Below are 27,489 nucleotides of genomic sequence, written 5' to 3' on the forward strand. Positions count from 1 at the left end.
CAATACTGAAGTGTGTAGCCCTTCTCCAGGAGATCTTCCCAACCCAAGGATTGAACTTAGGTCTCTCACACTGCAGGTGGATTCTTTACCATCTGAACCACCAGGGAAGCCCAAGAATACTAAAGTGGGTGGTCTATCCCTTCTCAAGGGTAACTTCCTGACCCAGTAATCAAACTTGAGTCTCCTGCATTGCAGGTGGATTCTTTATCAGCTCAGCTATCAGGGAAGTCCACACTATAGGTTTTATACACACACACACACACACACACACATATGTATACCACATATATATATATATATATGTTATACATATCTGAATCACTTTGCTCTACACCTCAAACACAACATTGTAAATCAACTATACTTCAATTAAAAGAAAAAAAAGAAGAGCCTCATAGATTCTAACTGATGGGTTAAATCCTTACTCACATTTTGCATATTTATTCTGGAATGTTTTAAATAGAGCTTGAACAAGGGAAAGATAAATGATGCTGTAAATCTGCTACTCCTTTTCCTCTCCTCTTCCACACACAGTGTGATCCAGCCCTGCAGTCCTGTCTAGGAGTTAGGGTCATCCAACAGAAGCTGCCACCCTCTCAAAGGACGGGCACCCCTGCTGCCCCAGTGATGCCCTGAAGTGGAGCTGGAGGAGCACAAGGCATTCTCCCCTTGGAGGCCTGGAGCACGGTATTGTTCTTACTGTGCTGAGAATGCCAATGACTCTAAAGCTGGGGAGAAAAAAGACTCTTAATGAGTTTCAGCATGTTAATGTACTGCAGGTTCCCAATTGTATGAATTTAAGAAGCTTAGCAATTCGGTATCTTCTGAATAATAGCATTTATTTTATACTCCACATACTCCTGGGGAAGTCTGAATAGCATTGCAGCTTCTTTGGTGTAATAGCTTTGGTGGGCTAATTGACTTGAACAGCGGAATTGCTCCTTAAAAAAAAAGCCACACAGTTTTGATTAATGAGCCTAGTAATAAATCATTAATCTTTTTAGCTCATAAATGATAAGTACAGTGTTGTTTCCCCCTGCGATGCATTTCTAGATTCTCCTGCTGATCCAGTGGCCACATTTTAAGAATCTCATCATCAGTTTAATATGTCCACCTCTATGTAATTTAATATAAGGTCTGGTAAGTTTGCACCCATGAGAAATGCAATGGGACAGATTCTAAATAGCAGTAATTGCTGTTTTATGAACATGACTTACATTTAGTTCGTAACTCTCCTTCTACAATGTCCTAAATGCCTTTATTTCTATAATTACTCATAATTAGAGAGAGAATAATGAGTTACAGAGTTTCTACTATGTGTCTGGAACTCCCCTAAATTTTTAGTATATTGTGTCATTGAATTCTCATGATAACTCTCTGAAGTTATTAGTTATTATTTCTATTTTACAGTTCAGGAAATTTGCTGAGAAATGATAACTAGTTACTGTCATAAAACTCATTAATGCCAGAATCACTGTGTCCCTGTCTGTTTATAGGTTATTCCTACGTAACGTTTTCTAAAGGTTTATACGTAAATTTTTTTGTTAAAATTGAAATATATAAATATTACACCCACGTTGAAAATTTTGGTTGTCTTAGTGGTTAATATCTCCTAGGGTGTTATATATTTCAGGAATTAATTTTATGTTCATAATGTAGCTGAAACACCATTTAGAAGTAATTTAGACTGTCTGATCACCATATTGAGGAAAACAGAATTTCATGTTATGGAGAGTAAGAGTATAGGAGGCAGATGTCTCCATTCTTGGTTGCACTCATGTGTCCACTAATGGGAAATAGCTTTTCTTATTGAGACTTAGTTGTACACTGTCCATAAGTCTGAGCTCTCTATGGCAGGCAAGGAACATGCCCATCGTGTCTCTGTTGTCAGGATTTAGCTCAGTGACTGATACAGACTAGACAAATGTTTGATGAGTGAGTGAGTGAACAGTGTGTGTGCGTGTGCGTGTGTGTGTGTGTGTGCACATGCATGCTCAGTCCTGTCCAACTCTTTGTGACCCCAAGGACTGCAGCCCACCAGGCTCCTCTGTCCGTGGGACTTCAGAATACTGGAGTGGGTTGCTATTTCCTTCTCCAGGGGATCTTCCTGATCCAGGGATTAAACCCAAGTCTCTTATATCTCCCACATTGGCAGGCAGGCTCTTTACCACTGAGCCACCTCGGAAGCCGAACAGTCGATAGGAATGGTATAAAATATAAGAGGATGGGCTGTTTAGTAAAGTGCCTTGAGTCAAGATATGTAAATCCACAAGTGGCTTTGGCTGGCATCTGTACTGTGTCCCTGAGAGCCCCCAGTTCTTCAGGTGTGCTGGCCCGGAGCCCAGGATTCCGTAGAACTGGGGAGAAACAGATTTATGTGTGCCTTTTTTGTCCATCTTCCAGGAAGTCTTGGTGGCATCCTTTTAACTCAGTGTTGAGTCACAGTAAGAATAAGACTGATCACTTTCCCAGTGATATATTTCAAGAAAATTACAATTAATTTATGTGCCAAAAAAAGCTGGCATTGGTGATGGAAGTTAATAGGTTTCAAAAGTAAAATGGTTTATCTCCTTTGAACACCTACAACCCTCTGTGTACATCTTGCTTGCTGTTTTTCTACCAAGCTCATGATTTTAATACCAGAAATACACGAAATGAAACAAGCTGGTAGCATCCAGATGACTTCCTTCTCCCTGCAAATAGTGATACATCAGTTGTCATGGTCACACACACGCACAGACTTTCTCCACGGTATTCTTAAGGGTCTCAGGGCACCAGAAGTTCTGCAGTCTTCTCAGGCTGTCTTCAGAAAGACAGACTAAATAAACCTGGGATATGCCATCCTTCACTTAGACTGACAGGATTTACATGTACAGCTGAGTTTGTTTTCTTAAAGAAGGTACTGGTGTAGAACCGAAAGCATCCTCTTTCTCTATTCCATGTGACATGTGCATGGCTTTACAAAACCAGTTTCCTGTGAAATTTACATTGGACAATTTTGGAATACAAGTAGATTCGAGCAAAACAGCTATGTAACAGCAACATTTCACGTATCAAGCTGTCATTTTTTCACTCCCTCTATGTAAAGCATATAGTTTGAAGATGTATCCTCATGTAATAGAGGTTAGAAGAAAACTAGTCAGGTGTGTTTTTCTTAGGAACATGAGAAATTTTTGTTATGCCAGCCTTGAAAACAGAACTACCTTTGGGTCTTTCTCAAACTCAGTAGGATGAAAGGATTTCCATTCATAAAAAGGTAAATTGTGCTTCCACTGAATGCCTGTAGGAATCTACCCAGTGCTGGCTCCTTCACCTTGATCCCTTAGAAGTTATGAACCAGCCTTTAAACACATTGCTTTTTGTTGGAATCTCAGGTCTCTGAGCCAGATAGATCGGGATTTGAATTATCTTTGGATTTAACAGCTGTGTGACCTTAAACAATTGAATATCTTCTTTTAACCTCAGCTCTGTCATGTAAAATAAGGACATTAACCAGACAGACAGACAGGGGCTGTTTTAAGGAAGAGAACCATAATGAATTTCAATAACTTTAAAGCCTAGTGTATGGCACAAAGTAAGCTTAAAAATAATATGAATCCCATGTGTGTGCTGTGCTCAGTTGTGTCCGACTCTTTGTGACCCCCCTGGACAGTAGCCCACAGGCTCCTCTGTCCATGGGGTTTCCCAGGCAAGAACACTGGAGTGGGGTGCCATCTCCTCTTCCAGGGGATCTTCCTGACCCACGGATCAAACTCACATCTCCTGAGTCTCCTGCATTGGCAGGTGGATTCTTTACCATTAAGCCACCTGGGAAACCCAAAATGAATCCTATAACAACAAATAATTCATGTGACTTGATAATAATATTAATCCTTTGTAGCAATTATTATCTTAGTATGACTGTGTCCTGTGAATATTTGGGACATACTTACGTTACCAAGTCTAAGCCCATACTGCTTGCTGTATGACAAGCCAATAAATCAAGAGATGAGTTGGTGGGGACAAGGAATCATGACTTTATTGGAAAGCTAGCAGCCTGCGAAGATGGTGGACTTGGGTCCCAAAGAACCATCTTACCCAAGTTAGAACTCGGGCTTGTTTTATATTAAGAGGGGAGGGGGGGGTGATTGGTTGTTGCAAACTTCTTGGTGCCAGAATCCTTTGCTCTTGCAGCTGTTCTGGTAAATCTGGTCATGATGTTCTTTTAAACCTCCAACAAACAAATGTTATTCACTGTTCTGTGATTTTTTTTCTCTCTATGCAAATGAAAAAGTGTTATACCCTTAAGGGTCAGAAAATGGGCAATCCTATATATTTCAGGCTATTGGCAATATCCCTAACTTGCAGCAAAAACAATAGAATAAAAAAGTTAAATTAAGAAGAAATGGACCCAACATTGCGTCAGATTTGACCTTTGCTGTTATACTTACATTAAAAACTTTTGTGTTGTTTCACACAGAAATTCAGATTTAGCAGAGCACCCTATATTTTTTTTCAGGATGCACTACTCTCAAGGGACACAGTGATTACCACCTGAGTCCTGTCGCACGATTGCAGTAGTCACCATGTGTGGTAGGCGCTGAGGTGTCACTTACACTGAGCCCAGTGGGAATGGTTGCCCTTGAGTGGAATCCTTTATCCTTAACACCTTTATGCCTCATTCGACGACACATTTGTGTGTGCCCCCAACATGCCTGTGAGCCTCAGCAAGGCTCAGCTGTTCTGGGCAGAAGACACAGAGATGGTTTGCGTGTATTCTGTATGTGTATGTGTTGTAATGATCATTCCAGAAGAAATGAATAGGGTGCTGTAGCAAATGTATGGCCATATTCATACCCGTTCCAGAATTTCAGTCGTTTGAAGAAGAACTGTTGTCACTGTCCACAAATCAAGTGATGACATTCTGTTCTAAAACCCATGGCATCAAAAGCCCCATCGGAGAGGTGAATGAGACTGAGGAAAAGGGGTGTATTTTGTTTGCAATATTGAGTCTGTTTCTCTATAGTTTTGTTTCCTGTTCTCATTCTTGACCGTCAGGACTCTGAGTACAAAACCATACGTATTTGTGATATAACAGTACATTACAATAAAACTATAGAGAGAGCTCAATATTGTAAAATGTTAATTTAGCGTTTTCTCACAGGAGAAACCATCCCATCAGGTGATACTGGGCTGAGTTCAGGAGGTCCTGTGAAGGGAGAAGTCAAGCAGAGCCAGGACCCCGCCTGGCCCAGGACTACACACAGGTAACTCTGACTCAGTCACTGAGACTCAGGGCGCTCACTTAGCCCTTCACAGCTCACCTCACCCCTGCCTTAAAGAGCAACACGTGACCCCGTGTTCAGGTTGTCCTGAGCCTTGGACACGATTTTCCATTCTCTGCTAAGTGTGTTGTCCAGAACTAACCTGTGTCCCCAGTTGAACTTGGGGATAAGAACTCCAATTGCCAATGCTGTGCTTACATGAAATCTGAAATAATGAAATCCTTCTTTGCAACATGTGTTCCTTAGGGAAATTGTTCTTGTTGATTCTTATTTTATGGAAATTGTTCTTATTGGTGCCTCAGGGGGAAAAACTGCTGGATGCTCTGCTCCGACTCCATCAGTATGTAAGAGCAGGGGAAGAGAAATCACCTTCTCACTCTTAGCAGAGGGAGAAGACAATTGAAAATAGAGGGCAGCCGCCTTCATTGGTTAGCAGATAAGACAGAGGATATCTTTACTGGGCACTATTTAGGGGTGAAAGCCTACTTCTTAGTAGTCTTTCTTTACTTTCCCTTTAATGGTCTCTAATACATTAGATGCTTCTAGAGAAAAGGGAAGACTCTGGCTCTCTTTATACCTGGTCCAAGACCATGTTTTTGTGGCCAGGGAACAAGAAGGTCCTATGTGAAGGTCAGAGCTAAGACTGCTCTCATATTTTTATGGCAAAACAGATTTGACAAAATTAACACTTTGTATTAGTTAAGATTCTTTAGAGAAACAGCCAGTAAGGTATGTGTGTGTCTGTGTATGTGTGTGTGAGAAGAGTTGTATTTCATGAAATCTGCCTGATTATGGAGGCTGACGAGTCTCAAGATCTGAGGTCAGCAAGCTGTGCTGGAGACACAGTAATAGCCAGTGTTTCAGTTTTGAGTTCAGAGGCAGGAAAGAAATAGGGTCCCAGCTTGAAGGTGGTCGAACTAAACCTGAGGGAGGATCAGCCTTTTTCAGATCTTCAGCGATTAGAGGAGGCCCACTCACATTAGAGGGGGTTATGTGTTTTATTCAGTAAACAAATTAGTTTAAATGTTAACGTCATTCAGGAAGCACTCTCACAGCTAGATTTAGAACAATGCCTGACCAATTCTCTGAGCATCCTGTGGCTCAGTCCAGGTAGCAGATGAAATGAATCATCAGAGAAGTATATCCAGAATGGCTGGTTTCCTCCAGATCTTGCCGAGAGGAGCTGAACTCCTAGACCATGCATCAAACAGGCTGATGACGTTACTAGAAGGGTAAGAACATTTGTGTGCAAAGTTAGTGTGAAACTAATTCTAAAACCTCTGATACCTTTAAGGGCAGCGTGTTAATTCAAGAGGCTCTGACTCCATGTTTTTGTTTTTGGGGAAAGGGAAAACACTTTGTTTTTATTATTATTAATTTTTTAATTGCTGTAGTATTTAAAATAAGCTCGTCCATTAAAAAGTAATACTATCACAATATTTTAATTATCCTCCAATTAAATAAATTTTAAAGAAAAGCAATTGCACCTTTGTTTCCACATTGACTTTTCATTCTACTAGTGAGATCCATTGAATAGCAATATTTATTGGCAATCCCGAGAATTGGCGTACTGTAGAACAAAGGGTACTATCTTGATCTTGATCAACATCAAAAATATCACTGATGATGTCATTTATTCACTTACTTGCCATGTGTGTTTGGTACCCTTCTTAAAATATCAGAATCGATTTTCTCATTTGCAGACTGATGATGGTAACTCTTGCCAATCTACTGCCTAGGAGTGTTAGAAAGGGCCATGTAAAATAAAATAAATGCCCCCAAACACCTTAAATACTGTAAAACTCTGCTCCGTTAAGGAATAATATTATTATCTGTACTCTATATGAACATCCCCTTCGATGTGTTTTAAAAATATTTAAAATCATATGTTTGCTTTAGAGTTGTTTCAAACATCTTCAGGATATTTCAGGATATTTTGTCACCGCTGCTCAGGACAATTCATCCTGAGACAACTTTGTCCACTTAACAGTTAAAAGTGACTATTAATTGATTGCACATAATGTTGTGCTTAAAGAAAAAAAAAAAAGTTTGATAGTATATAAAGTAGGCAAAGACTGGTAACTTAGTGTAAAATATTATCATGGAAAAAATAGAAACATAGTCCCCTAAATCAGTGTTATAATTTGATCTACCAAATAGTACTTGTTCAAAATGAAATACATACAGAAATAGAGAGTAAGCATTTAAAACTTTTTATAACAATTTCACATTAGCATGACATTTAATCCAAATGTAATTTTGATCTGTTGAACATGGCAATAAAAATTGCAACTTGCATTTTGTGTCTTTTAATTTTGTTCTATTAGCTTTGGCAAATATAAATATTTTACAAATATCAGTTTGTGACAGATTGGAAATTAAAACGGTTCCCACCACAGGTGGCTTGAGAAACTTCGCTCTAAAATCTCTGATGCCAATAACTACTTCCTGAATATTTAAATATAATTTCAACAAGCATCAATGTTATCAGATTGAGTGTTGAAATCTTGTTCAAAAGTTGCTACCTTTTCTAGAATCATGTATATATAATAGCTGTGTTACGCATCCAGCAAACACAGACCCAGACGTGATATTTGATCCTAATATGAGCAATAATGTTGTCCTCTATTTGTCTTCATTTACTAAGCTTCCTCAAAATGTTCTGAAGTTGTTCCTAACTACATTAAAAAAGTGAATGAACACCAATAAATCTAACACCAAAAATCCATGGAGAGTGAAGTCATGAAATGAATATTTACATATCCTTACATAAAATGGCAAGGTCTCTGCTCCCATTAACAATGGGAGTTCTAACTTTTTCACGATCTTTTGACGAAGCTAAATAATAAATCAAGAATAATAAATCAAGAAGTCCCTATACCGATGAAAAGATACAGACAGACCCAATGGAGGAGTTATATGCTGACACAGTCAGTTATATGCTGACACATGTAATAGATGTGTGAATTATCGTCATGTACTTTTTCAGATTAAATGCTGCAGAGGGGTCATTCAGTGATGGTATGTGAGATGCCAAATAAGGCCAGGAACCCCCTTTTCTTGGCTTAACTTTGTGTCTAAGCTAAGTAATGAATAAGCAGCAGTGAATAAAATAAGATATGCAGAGATATTCTTTTCTGTACTAATATTTCTTTGAACTACACACTCTGTCTACTGTTCTCTGGAGTTTACGATGAAAGGCAGTATGAAGCGTTGGGAAGAACATTAGACCAGGCATGAAGGGACATGGGTTCTATTTCCAGCCTGTTACTAATTAGCTGGGTGGCCTCGAGTAAATCATAAGCACTACTCCAGTCTCTATCTTTCCCCCATCTGTTAAATGATCTGACCGGATGAGGTGCCCCTTCAGCTCCATTCTGGAGCTAAATGATCATGAAAAGTTAAAAACAAATTGGTAAAAGATTCTAGAGTGTAGGTATCATATGAGTTATTGTTTTTTGCAAATTTAAAAGGCATATTCCTTCAGGTTCACAGTGACAAAGAGCCTTTCAAAAGAAACGGTCTGTTTACATAAATCTGATACATAAATAAAAATTTAAAATATAGATGTATATATTATTTTAAAGTTCATTCTATACAGAAATTAATTTCTCTTGTCAAGTCAACAAATATGTTGAAGACTTGTATTTCAAAAGAGAGAATGAGTTAATGAATAACACTGCCCAACACTATAGTCTTTCTGTGAACACAAATCAAGGAATGACACTCTCCAATTCTGTTTTGTCTCTGTGAATACAGATTAGGAGTTGGCCTTGCTCTTTGAATTTGGATTCAGAAAGTAGCTTCCTGGGCAGTCTCTCGTGTATAAGCTCTGTTTATTGCACTCCGTTTTGAGAAGGTGCAAGTAAATAAATCAGGATACACTGGTCTAATGCTACTTGAAAAATGAAAAGATTGTACAGAATGCTGGCATAGGGGGATTGTTTGCTTATGGTGGTTTATCCTCATTTAGGACAAAGGGGTGCAGAACATTGGGCAAATTCCCACCCGTTCCTGGGACTGCCGTATGCTGCAGTCTGCTCTCTGGGCTAAAGCAGAAACTCCCACTGGGACTTGAGTTGACCTGGAAGTGTAAGCTCCAAAAATCACACTATAAGAAAGTTATTCTTTTCTCAACTCTGATTCTTCCCAGGAAAAAGACTCTGTCTGATCCTAGTGTGGTCAATACCTCTCTTAATTACATATCTCTTCTGTAACTAAGAGAGAATCAGCCACCAAGGTCAAAATCTTCTGCGAAGAAGCAATATCTAATATAATTTAATAACATTAATTTGTTACCAGTTTTGATAGTAACCTACTTATGCGAAGTGATCCTGGCCTTTTAGCTACGCAAGCAACATAATGTTGTCTTTTTAAATGGGTTTACTTAAGCCCAAAGGTATTCTGATGTAAAGAAAAGTTTTAAGAAAATAAAATCAGTACATGGCTGGCACATTTTCTAAGATTTTATGCAAATGATTACAGCGTGGATAACACTGGACTGGACTAGTGGAAAAGGCACTGAGATGGAAGGTAGAAAACCTGACTAAATTTACTTTGAACCCTGTCGCTAATTATCAAATTGTCTTCAAGTAAGATGATGAAAAGTTCGTGCCTCCATTTCCTTATTATCCAGTAACTATGATGCTATTTGCTTACCTGCCTTTGGAAAGATGATATGAAGATTAAAATTAAAGGATGGGCAGTACAATAATATAAAGATGGAAGTTGTATGTAAATAGGCTTGTTATTATGTATCTGAAATACCACTTTTTTTTAATCACCCCCATTAAGGGGTGAGGATCATGTCACTTAAGGAAAAATAATATCTCTGCTTTCTCTCTAGGATCATACCATTAATTAGTGATGTGTGTGTGAGAGAGTGAGAGAAACTGACCACAGTTATATAGTTTCTCCATTTAAACTATATTCCCAAATGCTAAAGTTGTGTTGTATTTTTTGATTGATTGCATATTTATTTGCAGACATTTCCCTGGTGATCAAAAAGCTTGAAAACTAAACTGTGTTTCAAAAAGAACCTAATAATAGATCTTATTCATCTCAAAGCCTAATACAAATATTATGACCTCCATGAATATTTAGAACTGCTAAATATAATGGAGTTTAGTTTCGTGCCAAAATTGTTTCTTGACCTGTAATAGTAATTGGAATCTTGTTCATTGTGCTTAAAACCTCAACTATCTACAGAAGATATCATCTCTTCACAAAAGATATTTTTACTGTTATATCATCTCATTTGCTACAGACTTCAGAACTGCTTTTCCCAATGTGATTGTGTTTCTTGTTGTTTTAGTTAAAATATAATAGTTCATTTAAGTATCTGAGCTGTTTTGATATTAACTAATCACATCAGGTTTTTGGCTGTGCATTCCCTTGTAGCTCAGTCAGTAAAGAATCTGCCTGCAGTGCAGGAGACCTGGGTTCGATCCCTGGGTTGGGAAGATCCCCTGGAGAAGGAAATGGCAACCCACTCCAGTATCCTTGCCTGGAAAATCTCATGGACACAGGAGCCTGGTGGGCTGCAGCCCATGGGGTCACAAAGAGTCGAGTACGACTGAGCAACTAACACTTAATCACATCAGGTTTTTGGGTGTGCATTATTTTGAGACATATAACTAAGTTCCAACATATAAATTCAGTCTGTGAAATAGCAAATGTTCGTGTACTTGGAAATAATGCTGGCAGGTTGTTGGATTTCCCATCCTATTAAAAAAGCTTATTTAAGCACTAGTACTGCATCATAGTCTCATTCACGTGTAAATATTTAGCTGTGTTCTGTGGCAGTGAGCAATCATCAGAAATCACCTGAAGGGCTTGTCAAAACACAGGTCATATGGCCCACCCTCAAGTGTCTGATCCAGGGGTGGGTCCTGGGAATTTACATTACTGGCAAGTTCCCAACTGATGCTGAGGCTGATGATAAATGATGTTCTAGGACCATACTACTTTTCCCCCCATTGATTCAGTGGAAAGCAATATAGTAAGACAGGAAAACCTGCAAACTTGGGGGATATCTCCCAGGTTTCAGTCCTGGCTTTGACGTTTACGAGCTATGTAACTTAGACAAGCCATGGCTCAATTTTGTCCTCTTTAAAATAGTAACGATTATATATACTGGGAATATTGAATGAAATAGTCTATATCAGGGTTTAAAACAATGCCTAGTGTGTGGTGAAGGGCTTCCAGGGAGCACTAGAGGTAAAGAACCCACCTGCCAATGAAGGAGATGTAAGAGATGTGGGCTGGATCCCTGGGTCGGGAAGATCCCCTGGAGGAGGGCATGGCAACCCACTCCAGTATTCTTGCCTGGAGAATCCCACAGAGGAGCTTGGCAGGCGATAGTCTATAGTGTCGCAAAGAGTTGGACACGACTGAGGTTACTTAGCACGCGCATGCAGACATGACTATGAACACTCTCTAAATGCAACATTAGTAACTAGTGGTGAAGGCAATTAGAGTGGTTATAGAACCACCAGCGAATGGTCATAGAACATCCGTGTTTACTTTTGTCCAACCACAATAAAAGTTCATTAGTCTTTTCTAAGGAAGGCTGGACAGAAAGCATGGTTGCCACAGATGACATTGTTTCTATGAGAAGCGTTCCAGCCCATAGGAATTCAGTGAAAAGAAACACTGCCCTCACTGAAAGAACTTGAGCAGAATGTTGGAGACTGGACTCTAGATGGCAATGTAAGGGAAATGTATCCGCAGTGTTTCTCAATATTCAGAACTTACCGCGTGTGTTTCTTTTTTCCCTTAGCAACAAGAGCAAGACCCAACAAACCTTTACATCTCAAATCTCCCCATTTCTATGGACGAGCAGGAACTTGAGAATATGCTGAAACCCTTTGGACATGTCATTTCCACAAGGATACTAAGAGATGCTAATGGAGTCAGCAGAGGCGTTGGCTTTGCCAGGTAAAACTCCTGCTCTTTCCTGAGTATTCACTTTTAATTCCATCCCTTTCTAGCATTAAAATAGTGCTGGAATGTAGAATATTCAAAGAAAAGCAGATTATCAAACTACTCTGTATCTTTGCTTTGAGTTAGATAATTCCAGTATAACTATAAATATGTTGTTCTTGGTAAAATATGTACACAGAATGTTTCTATCTGTCACATGTCATAATGAAATGCCTGACACTTTCCCAGTCCTCTCTATGCTTATAGATCAACAAAACCAGATGCTGTCAATCTCACTAAGGGTCATAAATGCTCAGAACCCCAAAGTCAAAGACCCCATGGGCTGAACAAAGCATCCACATGATTTAGCATTGATTTCCAAAGAGCTAGATGGTAGAATTTCTCAGCCAGGGGAAGAGAGAAGATTCAGAGAAACAGGAATTGTTGGGAAGTCCCAAGGAACTCAGAAATCTAAGAGGAGGTGAAGAGGGCATTTGCATTTAAGAGGCCCTTGCCGCGAGCTTTTGATGTTTTAATCAAAACAAAAAAGAACAAATTGCACTTTTCTCATTGTTGGAAAAAGACGAGTAGTTTTCTTTTTAACTTTTAAGGGAATGTTTACCAAAGGGGATCTCAGCCAGAAATGGAGTTAAAATGGTTGTACCTGCTGTGCTTTCATGAAAAAACAAAGTTAAGGAAACTGCAGAGAAAAAGAAACTGCTCAATGGCACAGAAGGAAAGGAAAAGCTGTGTCTCCACAGCTGGGTGTGTTTATGTGTCTTCAGCGGACTCAACGTGAATGAATGGATGGATGTTACATACCATCTGGAAGCCAGCCCCTTACAGACAGGCACGTCTGCCTGTGGGGAACCCTGGCATCTCTTGGAAAAATCATCCCAAACCAAGTTCTGTGAACACACTTGGAAAGATAAGAAAACACAATTGTTAACTAATCTCTACCTTGACTTCCTGGAGGTCATGGACCAAGTCTTAATGTCTACACACTGTTCTACACATACTAGCCTGGGAGACCTCTACCGGATGCATGTCTTATGATTTGAAGAGAAGTCAGCAGAACGAAGAACATCTCCCAGACTTGAATATATTCATGAGGCTTTCAAGTTTTCAGAACATTATTAACTGTTGATTTTAATGGTCAAGGCAGAGCTAATCGGACCGCCTGGGTCTCTGAAATTTGCCAATGTAATCATTCTTGGAGACGGTACCAGCTGCTCTTGGAGGCCTGGCATTGCAGGATTCACTGAATGCCTGCTATGCTCCACTTCACACAGCATATCCCTGTCCCCCCCAAACCTCTCTCTAACAAATCAGTGTGTGCTCCTGCTGAGAAAGAAACGTTTCAAATTCATCAAGTGAATACCTTTTCCAAGAAGATCTATGTCTTTTAAAAATTTTTTTAAGCAAAAGATTTTTGGTACAAAGTATGAATATATATTTGGAGAAGGCAATGGCACCCCACTCCAGCACTCTTGCCTAGAAAATCCCATGGATGGAGGAGCCTGGTGGGCTACAGTCCATGGGGTCGCAAAGAGTCGGTCACGACTGAGCGACTTCGCTTTCACTTTTCACTCTCATGCATTGGAGAAGGAAATGGCAACCCACTCCAGTGTTCTTGCCTGGAGAATCCCAGGGACGGGGGAGCCTGGTGGGCTGCCATCTCTGGGGTCACACAGAGTTGGACACGACTGAAGCGACTTAGCAGCAGCAGCATGAATATTTTAGTTTGTTCAGACAGTCATAGCAGAATTCAACAGACTAGGTGGCTTTAAACAACAGACACATATTTTCTCTCAATTCTAGAGGCTAGGAGTTCAAGATCAAGGTGGCAGTAGGGGTTGGTTTCCTCTCTGCGTTTTGTATTAATAGATGGTCTTCTTTTCCTGTATCTTCACATAATCTGCCCTTTGTGTGTGTTCTTAGTCTCTTCTTAGTGTCTTCCCATCAGTCAGATTGAACTAGGATCCACCCATTATATACACACAATTCATAATCCAGTCTCCTGGAATAAACCATAATGGAAAAGAACATTTAAAAAAGAATGAATATATGTGTAAAACTGAGTCACTTTGCTGTGTAGCAGAGATTAATATAACAATGTAAGCCAACTACAAGTAAAAAATAAATGAACTTAATACAAAAATGTTTATCTATATATACACACACACATCTTTATTCATCTATTGTTGATGGACACATAGTCCTTTATATGCCTTGGTCATCATAAAAACACTACTATGAACATGTGGGCGCATGTATCTTTTTGAAATAATGTTTTTGCTTTCTTCTGATGTATATATATGAATGGGATTGCTGGATCACATGGTATTTCTGTTTGTAGGTTTTGAGGAATTTTCATTCTGTTTTTCCGTGTGTGTACCAACTGACACGCCCACAGTAGTGCACAGAGTTCCCTTTGCTCCACATCTTGCCAACATTTGCTATTTGTGTCCTTTGATGATAGCCATCCTCACAGATGTGAGGTAATGTCACATTGCGGTTTTGATTTCCAATTCTCTGCTGATTTCTGGTATGGAGCATCTTTTCATTTGTTTATTGCCCATCTCTACATCTTTTTGTGAAAAATGTCTATCCAGGACTTGTGTCCATTTTAAAATCTAGTAGTTCAGTTTTTAGATATTGAGGTTTTTTTTAATATTGAATTTGTATGTTTTGGATATTAAGCTCTTATCAGCCATATCAGTTGCAAATATTTTCTTCCATACAGAAGGTTGTCTTTTTGTCAATGGTTTCCTTTCCTGTGTAAATCTTTTAAGTTTAATTTGGCCCCATTTTTTCATTTTGCTATTATTTCCTTTGTCTTAGAATTATCCAAAAAAAAAAAAAAATGCTGTGATTTACATCAAAGAGTATTCTGTGTTTTCTTCTAGGACTTTTCATGGTTTCTGGCCTTACATTTAGGGCTCTAATACATTTTGTATATGGTGTGAGAAAATTTTCTAATTTCATTTTTTCTTACATGCAGCTGTTCGGGTTTCCCAGCACAACTGTAGGTGAACTGACCATTAGTGTGTGAATTTACCTCTGGGCTCTATTCTGCCCCACTGATCTATGTATCTGTTTTTATGCCAGTACCTCACTGTTTTGATTTCTGTAGTTTTGTACTATAGCCTGAAGTTAGGGAACATGATACCTTCCAGATCTATTCTTCATTCTCAAGATTGTTTTGGCTATTTGGGGTCTTTTATGCATCCATAAAAAATTTAAAATTATCTGTCCTATTTCTGTGAAAATTGTTATTGATATTTTGATAGGGATTGCACTGAATCTGTAGATTGCCTTAGGATGCAGAGTGATTTTAACAGTATTAATTGTCTCCCAAGCTCTTTGATAATCTTTGCAAACATTACCTTGAACTGTGTCTCAGGTAGATATCCACTTAATTTTTCTTCTGGGTTTCATCTTGTTCCTTCAGTTGGAATATGTTCCTCTGTTGCCTGATTTTTCTTAAATTGCTATTTTAATTCTGTGTATCTGGTGGGTTGGTTGTGTTTCCCAGCCTTGCAGGAGACATCCTGTGGGTGGTCTGGTAGTCACGGCTGGACCCAGTCCAGGTGATCGTCAGGCCCTGCTCTTTAGAGAGGCTGCTGGATGGCAGGGATGGGTCATGAGGTGGCCAGTGGCAGAACCCAATGGGGCCCTGGGGCTAGCGCTGGCTCCCTGATGGGTGAAGGCAGGGTCCAGGGATCCCAGGACTGGTGCCTGCCTACCAGTGAGTGAAAGAAAGTTAAAGTGTTAGTCATTCAGTGCGTCTGACTTTTTGTGATCCCATGGACTGTAGCCCACCAGCCTCCTCTGTCCATGGGATTCTCCAGGCAAGAACACTGGAGTGGGTTGCCATTTCCTCTTCCAGAGGAACTTCCTGATCCAGGGATTGAACCCACATCTGTCTTGTATGTCTTCTACATTGGCAGCCAAGTTCTTTACCACTCTCACCACCCGGGAAGCAGCAAGTGAAGCCAGGTCCGATGGCCATGCCATCTCACCGGTGGGCAGAGCCGTGTCCTGGGGTCTGGCCGTAGGGCCCAGGTGTGGTTTCTGAGAGAGCTTGCTGTGGGGTGTGGAGGGTCCTGAAGCCTGTGTTGGCCTGCTGGTCTGTGGGCCTGGACTGGCGCTGACCTGCTAATGGGTGGGTGAGTCCTGCCATAGCAGGCGGCAGGGCTTTGTCGGTTGTCCTGGGACTGATGCCTGCCCTCTGATATGCCAGGCTGGATAGCAGAGTCCCTGGCTGCTGGTTCTTAGGGATTCCAGATCTAGTCCCTGTGTGTTAGTGTGAAGCACTGGGCCCCAGGATCTCATTTAGATGGGGATATGTCCAGGTGTGGCTGTGGGCTCAGAGGTTCTTGCAGCGCCTGTTTGCTGGTGGATGGGGCTGTGTCCCATCCCAGTTAGTCGGGCTCCCAGTACTGCTGCCAACAGGCTGGTGAGTTGGGAGAGAGCTGAGTCCCGAGGCTAATATACTAGAGGGAGGCTTCCACTACGGCACATTCCAGCACCAGTGTTATTAAGGCACAAAGAGCTCCCGGCTTCTGTATCCACAGGGGGCGGCGCAGTTGCCTCCTGTCTCTCCAGGGGATGCTCCAAGATCAGGGGTTGGGTCTGACTGAGGCTCCTTTCAAATGACTGCTTCAGCCCTGGTTCCTGGTGTGTGTGAAATTGTGTGTGCTCCCTTTAAGAGTGGAGTCTCTATTTCCTGCAGCCCTCTGTATGTTCTAAAAGCAAGCCGCACTGGCCTTCAAACCCAGATGTTCTGTGAGCTCCAGCTTGGGGAGTCTAATCTGGGCTTCAGACTGCTTGCTCCTTGGGAAGAACTTCTGCAGTTGTAATTGCCGTCTTATTTACGGTTATCCGTGCCCACAGATGGGCACGGTTCTGGACTATGTCATGACTCTGTCCCTCCTGTTTCCTTCTGGTTCCTTCTGTTTTTTTGGTTTGATATTTTGAGTTAATTATTGGTTTATTATTATTATTCACATTTTATAATTATAGAAAAAATGAGGGCAAGAGAAGTTAAAATCCTATATAAAATCTTACAGAAGATAGACGGGAGAACCTACCTATAGGTTCAGGTACAAATGAACAAAAGCCCATGTTCTCAAAATCACAGGGATTATAGTTATTTTGGTGTGCATCTAGGAGGAAGTGAGCTCAGGGATTTTTTTTTACACTTCTATCTTGGGACAAAATTCCATATGTGGTTCTTTTTTTCTTAATTTATTTATTTTTAATTGAAGGATAATTGCTTTACAATATTGTGTTGGTTCTGCATGTGTGCCCTCCCTTTTGAAACTCCCTCCCACCCTTTCCCACCTCTTTAGGTTGTCACAGAGCCTCAGTCCAAGTTCCCTGAGTCAGTCAACAAATTCCCACTGGCTGTCTACTTTACATATGGTAGTGTATATGTTTCCATGCTCCTTTCTCCAGAAGTTCTTGAGATCCTGAAATTCCTTCGACTCGAAAGAAAACCCCTCATTATTATTTTACTTGCAAGCTATACATTCATCTTCTTTGAAAATCACTTCTTCAAAGTAAAGGTGGTATCTTCGTTTTATATTTAAACCACTGGACTTCAAAGCACTGATTTGAACACCAGCAGGGTGCAGAGACAGCACAATTACAGGCTTTTTAAAGTTCCAGAAGCACTAGATAGTGTCTGAAATTACAGACCTTTTATTTTATTTTATTATTTTGTTTTTCCATTCTTGTAACATAAAACAATTTTGTAAGATCCACCCCGCTGCAGGCAGCGTTTTATAGCCAAGTCATAAACTCCTACAAACAAAAGTTTATGGTGGGAATGCGGATAGTCAGACAGTCGAGAGCCACTGCTGCAGAGCTGGCGGTGCCAACAGGCTACCTTGCCTTCCAGCATGAGGATCTGAGCATAAATCAGCCCGAGTCTAGAGGGACAGGACTGTGTGTTCACGTTATCCATTTCCCATTTCCAGAAACATGAGACCATTTGTCTAACAAAAATCACATTGAAAGAGTGTTATGAGGGGCCAGGAAAGAGTGACCCAAAATGGAGAAGGGATGAGGAGTGAATGTTCACAATTAATCCAGCTTCAACATCTGGGAACATAGACCCTCTTTAAGGAGTGCCTTTACTGTTCCCTCGTGAGCTAGAGAGCGTGAGAGACTGCTGAGCACAGAGACCTTTCTATTTTGCAGTTTTTTTCACCTCTCTCAGTCCTCTTAATTTGATTCTTATGGAGTTTTGTTTGAATGACTTTTAACATCTGGGCAACCCTGTGTTCTATCGCTTCCTACCAAATGGGCAAGTTTTACAAGTAAATCATTTCAGTTCTTCCTTCTTTTCACTAAGTTAAAAAAAAATCATGGTTATAGGAAGACAAATATCAGCCTGACTATTAAAAATCAGGATAAATGGATTAAAATATTGTTTTTGTAGTTTCTTTTAATTACTTTAATTATCATTGCAATTTTGTTCACTTTTTTCCTCTCCCTGATACTGCTTACTCCTTATCTTTTCCCACTGATAAAGAAAATAAAGAAATTTTTTAAAAGTACAAGGCAAATGCTAATACTGTCTTTTTAGGCAACTCTATGATGCTTTAAAATTACCATCAAGCTTATCTAAATGTGATTTTATTGTCTGGGATATGTTTTGATTCTATCTACTTTAATTGTATCTTTGTGTTAATATTTCTCCCTTGCTGTTTTGGCAATTCATTCACCATCATTCTCTGAAATGCATGGAACTAGGAAATCAAGTTTGAGCAGAGAAAATCTCTAAAATGTAAACTTAGTGATTACTAACCTCCAAACTACAGCTGTGTTTGCACAGAAACAGGTTAGAATTGTGTTTGCTGAGGTTGAAAAGAAGGAGGACTGTTATTCCTTTTGGTAATTTTAATTCCTCTCTCAATTGCCAGCAGATGTGATCCAAGGAGGAGAAACCCCCTGGTCCACCCTCTAGCTTCTTTATCTCTATTCTTGTTTTATGTGCTTGTCTTCATCTCTGTCTTCACATTGCCTCTGTCTTTCTGTCTTTTAACATCAGAAAATCATGGTCATCGCTAAAGAAGCCAAAACACTGCCCTTGCTTTTCCATTTATTTGGTCTCTAGGTTTCAAAACCCAAACCAATCACTCTATCAACTAAATAAACAAATGGCTTAAATTGCACTGGATAATCTCTGGGCTTCCATCTTGCTGCATACATGATTTTATAAAAACTTAGAGAAGGAGAAAAACCATACAGTTTCTTGTTTTATTATGCTGAAGCTAACATGACGTTATTCCCAAGACAGAGTTGGTGGAATGGGAGAAGGCTTCTGAGTATTATTCACCCTGTGAGACTAAAATTGGAGAACTTTGTTACCTTGGAGTTGGAAATGGGGGCCGTTCCTTGTGCTCAGGGACTGTAAGATCTCTTCACCCTCTACCTGCTCTAAGTACAAACCATGACAGGCGCTCTTGGACCCCGAAGGTTGTGGGATTTCAGGGAGGCTGTTAGTTTCCAGTCGATAAAGAGAAGCACTTTGCAATACCTTTTGGAAGACGTGTGTGACCCTCCTTTATTTAATATCTTTCCTACATGCTCAGCTTTCTGTGAGCTGGAGCATCCTAACATGAGTGCTTCCCTGGTGGCTCAGTGGTAAAGACTCTGCCTGCCAATACAGAAGACTTGGGTTTGAGCCTTGGGTCAGGAAGATCCCCCAGAGAAGGAAATGGCAATCCACTCCAGTATTATTACCTGGAAAATCCCATGGACAGAGGAGCCTGGCAGGCACAGTCCATGAGGTCACAAAAGGGTCAGACACGACTTAGCAGGTAAACAACAATACCACCCATGAAGTGCGGTTATACACGTGGCTTTATGGTCAGAAATCACTCCGCTTGCATCTTTGTTCTGTTCTGCCTATTTGTGTCCTTGGGCCTGTTAAACTCTCTAGCTTCCCTTCCTGATATGTAAAATGTGTTCATTTATAGATTCATTCAGTTCACCCATTAAATATGTGGGTACTACTAATATACCAGTGTGAAAGCGTTAGTTGCTCAGTCATGTCCAACTCTTTGTGACCCCATGGACTGTAGCCTGGCAGGCTCTTCTGTCCATGGGATTCTCCAGGCAAGAATACTGGAGCGGGTAGCCATTGCCTTCTCCAATATGCCAGTAATTATTCCACATGTGATCATTAGAGATATACACACACAAAAAAAAATCTCCTTTCACTGACTGGCATTCTGCTGGATTTGGGGACCCAATGAGTATTCATCCAATATAAAATATCAAGTGATGAATATCAACAATAGTGTTACAAAAACAAAATAAAGCATATGGGTGCTATAGGGAGTGTGAAAAAAAATAAGAGGCTTGAAGTCAAGGACAGGAAAGCCCTCTGAGGAGAGAGCTTTAACCCAAGATGCAGATGATGAGAAGGAACCAGCATGAGAGTCCCTGGTGGAGCCCGAGAGGAAAGCTGCATCCCAGAAAAGGAAAGGGAGGATAGTCAAGGTCAGGCCAAGTTCTGCATGTTTAGGAAAGAGAAAAAAAGCAAAAAAAAAAGGAGCAGAGAAAAAAAGAATAGATATGTAACAGATAGTAATACCTAGTAATGAAATATGGCTACAGCTCAGAGACTGATCAAAAGTGATAATACATTCCAGTTGCACTGAATGATGAGACCTGAACATACTACTTATCAATTCCTTCTTTATCTCAATTTTGGTTTTGAATTGATTGTTTTTCCATTCTCTTCACCACGTTTCTTTTGAAAACATTGGTAATATATGGTGAAAAGATAAATTTAGATTATGATGCATCCAGACAAGGATGTGGCTGGGGGGCAGGCAGGTATTCTGGAATAAGCAGCTCCCAGACTAAGTGTGAGTAAACATGTCTTCCTCCCACTTACCTTGAAAGACACGGCCTCATGTATAACTTTGTTCCTGATCACTTATGGTTTTACGAGGTAGCCATCAGTGTGCTGGCTGGCAACAGAGTTTCGTTCCAAATAACCTAACTGAAGATCCTGATGTAGAGGAGTCTTTACAGAAGGGTGACAGAGCTAAGAGAACTGATGAAGGGAAGCTGAGATACCCAGCGATGAACAGGAGCAAGCCTTTGCCCCCCAGAGAGAAGAAAACAGGTGGAGGCATGTGCCCCGAGTCCAGGGAGATCCAGGGCCTTGCGGGGGGACCGCCTGGAGGCACCGTAGACAGGGAGGGATGTAACCCCTGCCAGACAGATGTGGTACCAGAACAGAAAGGATGAACAGGACCAGCCAGACCTCTGTTTCCACCGGGCGTCCAGTGGTGACGTCACTACAAGCCATCAAGTTACCGCGTAAAGATAATGTGGTCCGTGGAAGTGCCATTTCTTTGGGGCATAGGGCAGAGCAGGGAAGACACGGGGGAGGGCTAGAGAGAAACATCAGTACACATGGATGAGTCCCCTTGACACCACTGTTAAAATATAAAAATGGAAAACAGCACAAGTTCAGCAATAAATACAACCTGCTACTCCTCCTTCAGATTGGAGCCATGGCAAACTGCCTGGCTCTGTTTAGAAAAAGTAAAGTAAAAAAATAAATAACTAAAGGCAAAAAAAAAAAAAAAAAAGAAAAAGCAACTGCTCAAACTAGAGTAACTATGCAGTCATGTTTGTTTTTTCCGACTTCATTTCTGACAACAAATATGTGGATTTTTTTTGACATCAACACCATATCATTTTCCCATACCAGTTATCTAGTTCTCTTATGCCAACTGAGTGTCTAATCCATTTCCATTTTAACCCTAACTACTCAGAGTTATCAGACTGCACAGGTTCAAGGGCTCAGTCCACAAGATGCACCCCACTTCAAACAACCACAAATAGGGTATCAGACAACCCACATGTCTGCCCTGCCCACCACAAATTCAGGGGTTCCCTTGAAACTCCTCAGCTTGAAAATTCACTGCAACTATCCACAGAACATGGGGAAACACTTAAATATTTGCTTGTATTTCAGAAAATGTACAGCTCAGGAGCAGCCAAAAGGAAAAGATGAATGGGCAAGAGGGAGTGGGGAGGGGAGAAGTGACTCAGAGATTCTCTGCCCTCTCTGGTGTCCCACCTTCCCAATACAGCAACGTGTCCATCAGCCCGTAAGCTCTGCAAACCCTGTTCAGTGGTGTCTATGGAGGTCTTATCACACAAACACAATTGGATTGAATCATTGACCATTGCTAGCTCTGGAGAAGGCAATGGCACCCCACTCCAGTACTCTTGCCTGGAAAATCCCATGGACGGAAGAGCCTGGTGGGCTGCAGTCCATGGGGTCGCTAAGAGTCGGACACAACTGGGCGACTTCCCTTTCACTTTTCACTTTCATGCATTGGAGAAGGAAATGGCAACCCACTCCAGTGTTCCTACCTGGAGAATCCCAGGGATGGGGGAGCCTGGTGGGCTGCCATCTATGGGGTCGCACAGAATCAGACACGACTGAAGCGACTTAGCAGCAGCAGCAGCAGCAGCAGCTCACTCAAATTCATGTGCATGGAGTTGATGATGCCATCCAACCATCTCATCCTCTGTCGTCCCCTTTTCCTCCTGCCCTCAATCTTTCCCAGAATCAGGGTCTTTTCCAATGAATCAGTTCTTTGCGTCAGATGGCCAAAGTGTTGGAGTTTCAGCTTCAGCATCAGTCCTTAAAAGGAATATTCAGGATTGATTTCCTTTAAGATGGAGCGGTTTGATCTCCTTGAAGTCCAAGGGACTTTCAAGAGTCTTCTCCAACACCACAGTCCAAAAGTGTCAATTCTTCAGCGCTCAGCTTTCTTTATAGTCCAACGCTCACATCCATGCATGGCTCCTGGCAAAACCATAGCTTTCACTAGACAGACTTTTGTTGGCAAAGTAATGTTTCTGCTTTTTAGTTTGCAGTCTACGTTGGTCATAGATTTTCTTCCAAGAAGCAAGCGTCTTTTAATTTCATGGCTGCAGTCACCATCTTCAGTGATTTTGGAGCCCCCCCAAAATAAATTCTGTCACTGTTTCCATTGTTTCCCCATGTATTTGCCATGAAGTGATGGAACCAGATGCCATGATCTTTGTTTGCTGAATGTTGAGTTTTAAGCCAACTTTTTCACTCTCCTCTTTCATTTTCATCAAGAGGCTTTTTATTCTTCTTCACTTTCTGCCATAAGGGTGGTGTCATCTGCATATCTGAGGTTATTGATATTTCCCTTGGCAATCTTGATTCCAGTTTGTGCTTCTTCCAGCCCAGGATTTTGCATGATGTATTCTGCATATAAGTTAAATAAGCAGGGTGACAATGTACAGCCTTGACATACACCTTTCCCAATTTGGAACCAATCCATTGTCCATGTCCAGTACTAACTGTTGATTCTTGACCTGCATACAGATTTCTTAGGAGGCAGGTAAGGTGGTATTCCCATCTCTTGAAGAATTTTCCATAGGGTGTTGTGATCCACAACAAAGTCAAAGTTTGACCAAAGTCAAAAGCTTTGGCATATTCAATAAAGCAGAAGTAGGTGTTCTTCTGGAACTTTGTTGCCTTTTTGATGATCCAACAGATGTTGGCAATTTGATCTCTGGTTCCTCTGCCTTTTCTAAAACCAGCTTGAACATCAGGAAGTTCATGGTTCACATATTGCTAAAGCCTGGCTTGGAGAATTTTGAGCATTATTTTACTAGCATGTGAGATGAGTGCAATTGTGCGGTAGTTTGAGCATTCTTCGGCATTGCCTTTCTTTGGGATTGGAATGAAAACTGACCTTTTCCAGTCCTGTGGCCACTGCTGAGTTTTCCAAATTTGCTGGCATATTGAGTGCAGCACTTTCACAGCATCATCTTTTTGGATTTGAAATGGCTCAACTGGAATTTCATCACCTCCAGTAGTTTTGTTCATAGTGATACTTCCTAAGGCCCACTTGACTTCACATTCCAGGATGTCTGGCTCTAGGTGAGTGATCACCCCATCATGGTTATCTGGGTCATAAAGATGTTTTTTGTATAGCTCTTCAGTGTATTCCTGCCACCTCTTCTTAATAGCTTCTGCTTCTTTTAGGTCCTTACCATTTCTATCCTTTATTGTGCCCATTTTTGCATGAAATATTCCCTTAGTATCTCTAATTTTCTTGAAGAGATCTCTGCTGCTGCTGCTGCTAAGTTGCTTCAGTCGTGTCCGACTCTGTGTGACCCCATAGATGGCAGCCCAATAGGCTCCCCCGTCCCTGGGGTTCTCCAGGCAAGAACACCGGAGTGGGTTGCCATTTCCTTCTCCAGAAGAGATCTCTAGTCTTTCCCATTCTATTGTTTTCTTCTATTTCTTTGCATTGATCACTGAGGAAGGCCTTCTTATCTCTCTTTGCTATTCTTTGGAACTCTACATTCAAATGGGTTTATCTTTCTTTTCTCCTTTGCCTTTCACTTCTCTTCTTTGCACAGGTATTTGTAAGGCCTCCTCAGACAACCATTTTGCCTTTTTGCATTTATTTTTCTTGGGGATGGTCTTGATCCCTGCCTCCTGTACAATGTCACGAACCTCCGTCCATAGTTCTTCAGGTACTCTATCAGATCTAATCTCTTAAATCTATCTGTCACTTGTACTATATAATTGTAAGGGATTTGATTCAGGTTAAACATGAATGGTCTAGTGGTTTTCTCTGCTTTCTTCAATTTAAGTCTGATTTTGGCAATAAGGAGTTCATGATCTGAGCCCCATTCAGCTCCCGGTCTTATTTTTGCTGACAGCATAAAGCTTCTCCATCTTTGGCTGCAAAGAGTATAATCAATCTGATTTCATTGTTGATGGTTGAACTCAAAACTCTAGCCCCTCAGCCATCCCCAGACATTGAAGGATGGGCCCCAAATCTCTAGCCCTCTAATTATTAGGTCTGTCTGTTGTCCAGCCCTGTCCTAACACTATCTAGGGGTTTCACCTTGAGTCATCTTATTAACACAAACTCAGTTATGGTCGAAAGTGGTTCATTGTGAGTAGCAGAAGACGTTTCTATCACTCAGGAAGTCCCCAGAACTGTAGGAGTCCTATGCTAGGAACCCAGGACAGAGACCAAGTTTGTTTTTGCTACGTCATAGTTGCCACACAGAAAACATCTCTTTTTTTCTCTTTTCCTTTCTCTTGAAAGAGGAATGAGGCATTCAAATTTTTTGTCAATTCTCTCAATCTTTAGATGTTGCGAGTCATTTCAAATTTTTCTGAAACTCTTTGCAGCCCAAGCAGATCTATGTGAGGGCTGGATTTGGCCCATGGTCTCCAGTTTGGGGTGACCTGATGCAGAACTTCAGAATAGTCTTTTTTAACCCTGGCTGCATACTGGGATCACCTGGGTAGCTTTGGAAAATTTGTCCCTGGATTTCACACCAAAGCAATTAAGCCAGAAACTCCAGGACTGGGTCCCAAACATTGGTATCTAGAAAAAGAAAATATAGTTCCCTAATCATTTTAAGGGATCCACAGAGGATAAGATTGTTAGATGGCATCACCAATTCAATGAATATGAGTTTGAGTAACCTCCAGGAGATAGTGAAGGACAGGGAAGCCTAGCATGCTGCAGTCCATGGAGTCACACACAAAGAGTTGGACCTGACTGAACAACTGAACAACACCTAATCATTTTAATATACAGTCATTTTTGAAATAAGCCTTTTCAAATTTGGGAATAAATTTAGTTTTATAGAAAGAGCGTACAGAAAGAGCTCTTTACAAAGCGCATACACAGGTTTTATATACCCTGTATCCAGTTTTTCCCATTGTCAACACTTTGCATTACCATAACATATTTGTCAGAATTAATAAACTGACATCACTACAGTGTTATTAACTGAACTCCAGAGTTTATATGAATTTCACCCATTTTTCCACTGCTAATCCCCTTTCTGCTCCAGAATCTGGTCCCTGGCACCATCTTGCATTTGGTTGTCTTTTTCATCAGTCTACTCTGGTCTCTGACAGCATCTCAGACTTGACTTGTTTTCCATGAGTAGTCCCAGCAAGGTATCCTGAAAAGTGTCTCCAGATCTAGGTTCCTGCGATGTTTATTTCATGATGGGATCCATGTTATGTCTGAGTTTTGGAAAGAATACTGCAGCAATGAAGTACCCTTCTCATTATATCAGCTCAAGGTATAATTTCCATTTCTAAGAACACCTGCTCTGGTCATTGGTGGCTGCATGACATGGGGATGGCAGGACCCACCCAGCTTCAACAAGATGAAAGCAGATCAGTGCAGGAAATCAGGAGGGATGACAGGCCAGCCATGGAGCCCCACTTCTTCCAAACAAGCCATTGGACTGAGCCTCAAGGGCCAAAGTTCCTTTGGAGACTCATCCAACAACTGGACTTTAGAGAAGTCACCACCTTCTTCCTCTGTGTCATGTAAAAGTTGATATATGAGGCTGTTTCTAGTCCTGAATATATGTGATTTTAAGACTTCGGAGTGGGTTTTCATGAGCCAAATGTTGTCCACAGCTCCATTCCATAAGAGGAATGTGCAAGGAGCCACCAAGGTGTCAGAATTCCCTCAAAGAGAAGAGACAGGAAGGCTAGTCTGTGCACGACTTGACATTTATGACTTTTGTCTCTTAAGGATGTCAAGTACCTCAAAGGAAGAAAACAAATTGCAAAAACAGAAGGAAATTCAACTCCTTCACCCCTCTTTCTTCCTGAAACTCACTATGCTTTCTTCTGTTACCAGGGTTTAAGAAGCCAATGACATAATTTGCTTTTTTCCAAAAATCTTTTCATGTTGACCCTTTCCGTAAATCTTACTGGAAGCAAAGGTGATTGGCTTGCAAAGCTGTATGAGTCTAAGTCGCCAATAACTTGTACAAATCTTGTGATTGCAAAACCACAAAAATTTCACAGTAGTGGAAGCCTCTCATTAACCATCATAAACAACAGCGTGAATTTGTCTTAACTGCGTGCGTAATCGTGCTTATTGCTTGAAAATAATAAACTGAGAGATTCTCCATGGATGTGAGACAGATAGGCTGAAGATGATTTTATACTATGCTTTTCCACCTCTATGTGTTAAGTCTGGCCCTGATATTGAAGCAGGCTCTCATCGGATGTAATCTGCCTGTGAGGATTGCATTGGCTGTGAAATGAGCACGTCTTAATAGATGTTGTTAAAAAAGAAATTTTCTCGAAGTCACAATTCGGTGGAGCATTTCAAATGAATGAAGCCAGGTTCCTAGGCACGGAGACAAGAAAGAATGTCAAACAGGACCTTCAATGTGTGTTTCTATTTAAACATCAGACCTAACAGAA

At 40.8% G+C, this 27,489-nt stretch overlaps 1 protein-coding gene across 25 annotated transcripts in view; it reads left to right on the forward strand.

Annotated features, from left to right (window-relative positions):
• RBMS3 (RNA binding motif single stranded interacting protein 3) overlaps positions 1-27,489 on the forward strand; it is a 797,532-nt gene that overhangs the window by 489,256 nt on the left and 280,787 nt on the right. For 19 of the 25 annotated variants that reach the window (XM_086365575.1, XM_086365577.1, XM_086365579.1 and 16 more), the window contains one exon: positions 12,046-12,203. In XM_086365575.1, coding sequence (XP_086221701.1) covers positions 12,046-12,203 — 158 coding nt within the window. Of the gene's footprint in view, positions 1-5,143; positions 5,247-12,045; positions 12,204-27,489 lie in introns of all 25 variants that reach the window. The other 6 variants (XM_086365588.1, XM_086365589.1, XM_086365592.1 and 3 more) reach the window with 1 other exon arrangement.

Source organism: Bos grunniens, chromosome 22 (assembly GCF_055505025.1).
Source record: "Bos grunniens cultivar Pamir isolate PY7600 chromosome 22, Bosgru_T2T1.0, whole genome shotgun sequence".
Taxonomy (NCBI): domain Eukaryota; kingdom Metazoa; phylum Chordata; class Mammalia; order Artiodactyla; family Bovidae; genus Bos; species Bos grunniens.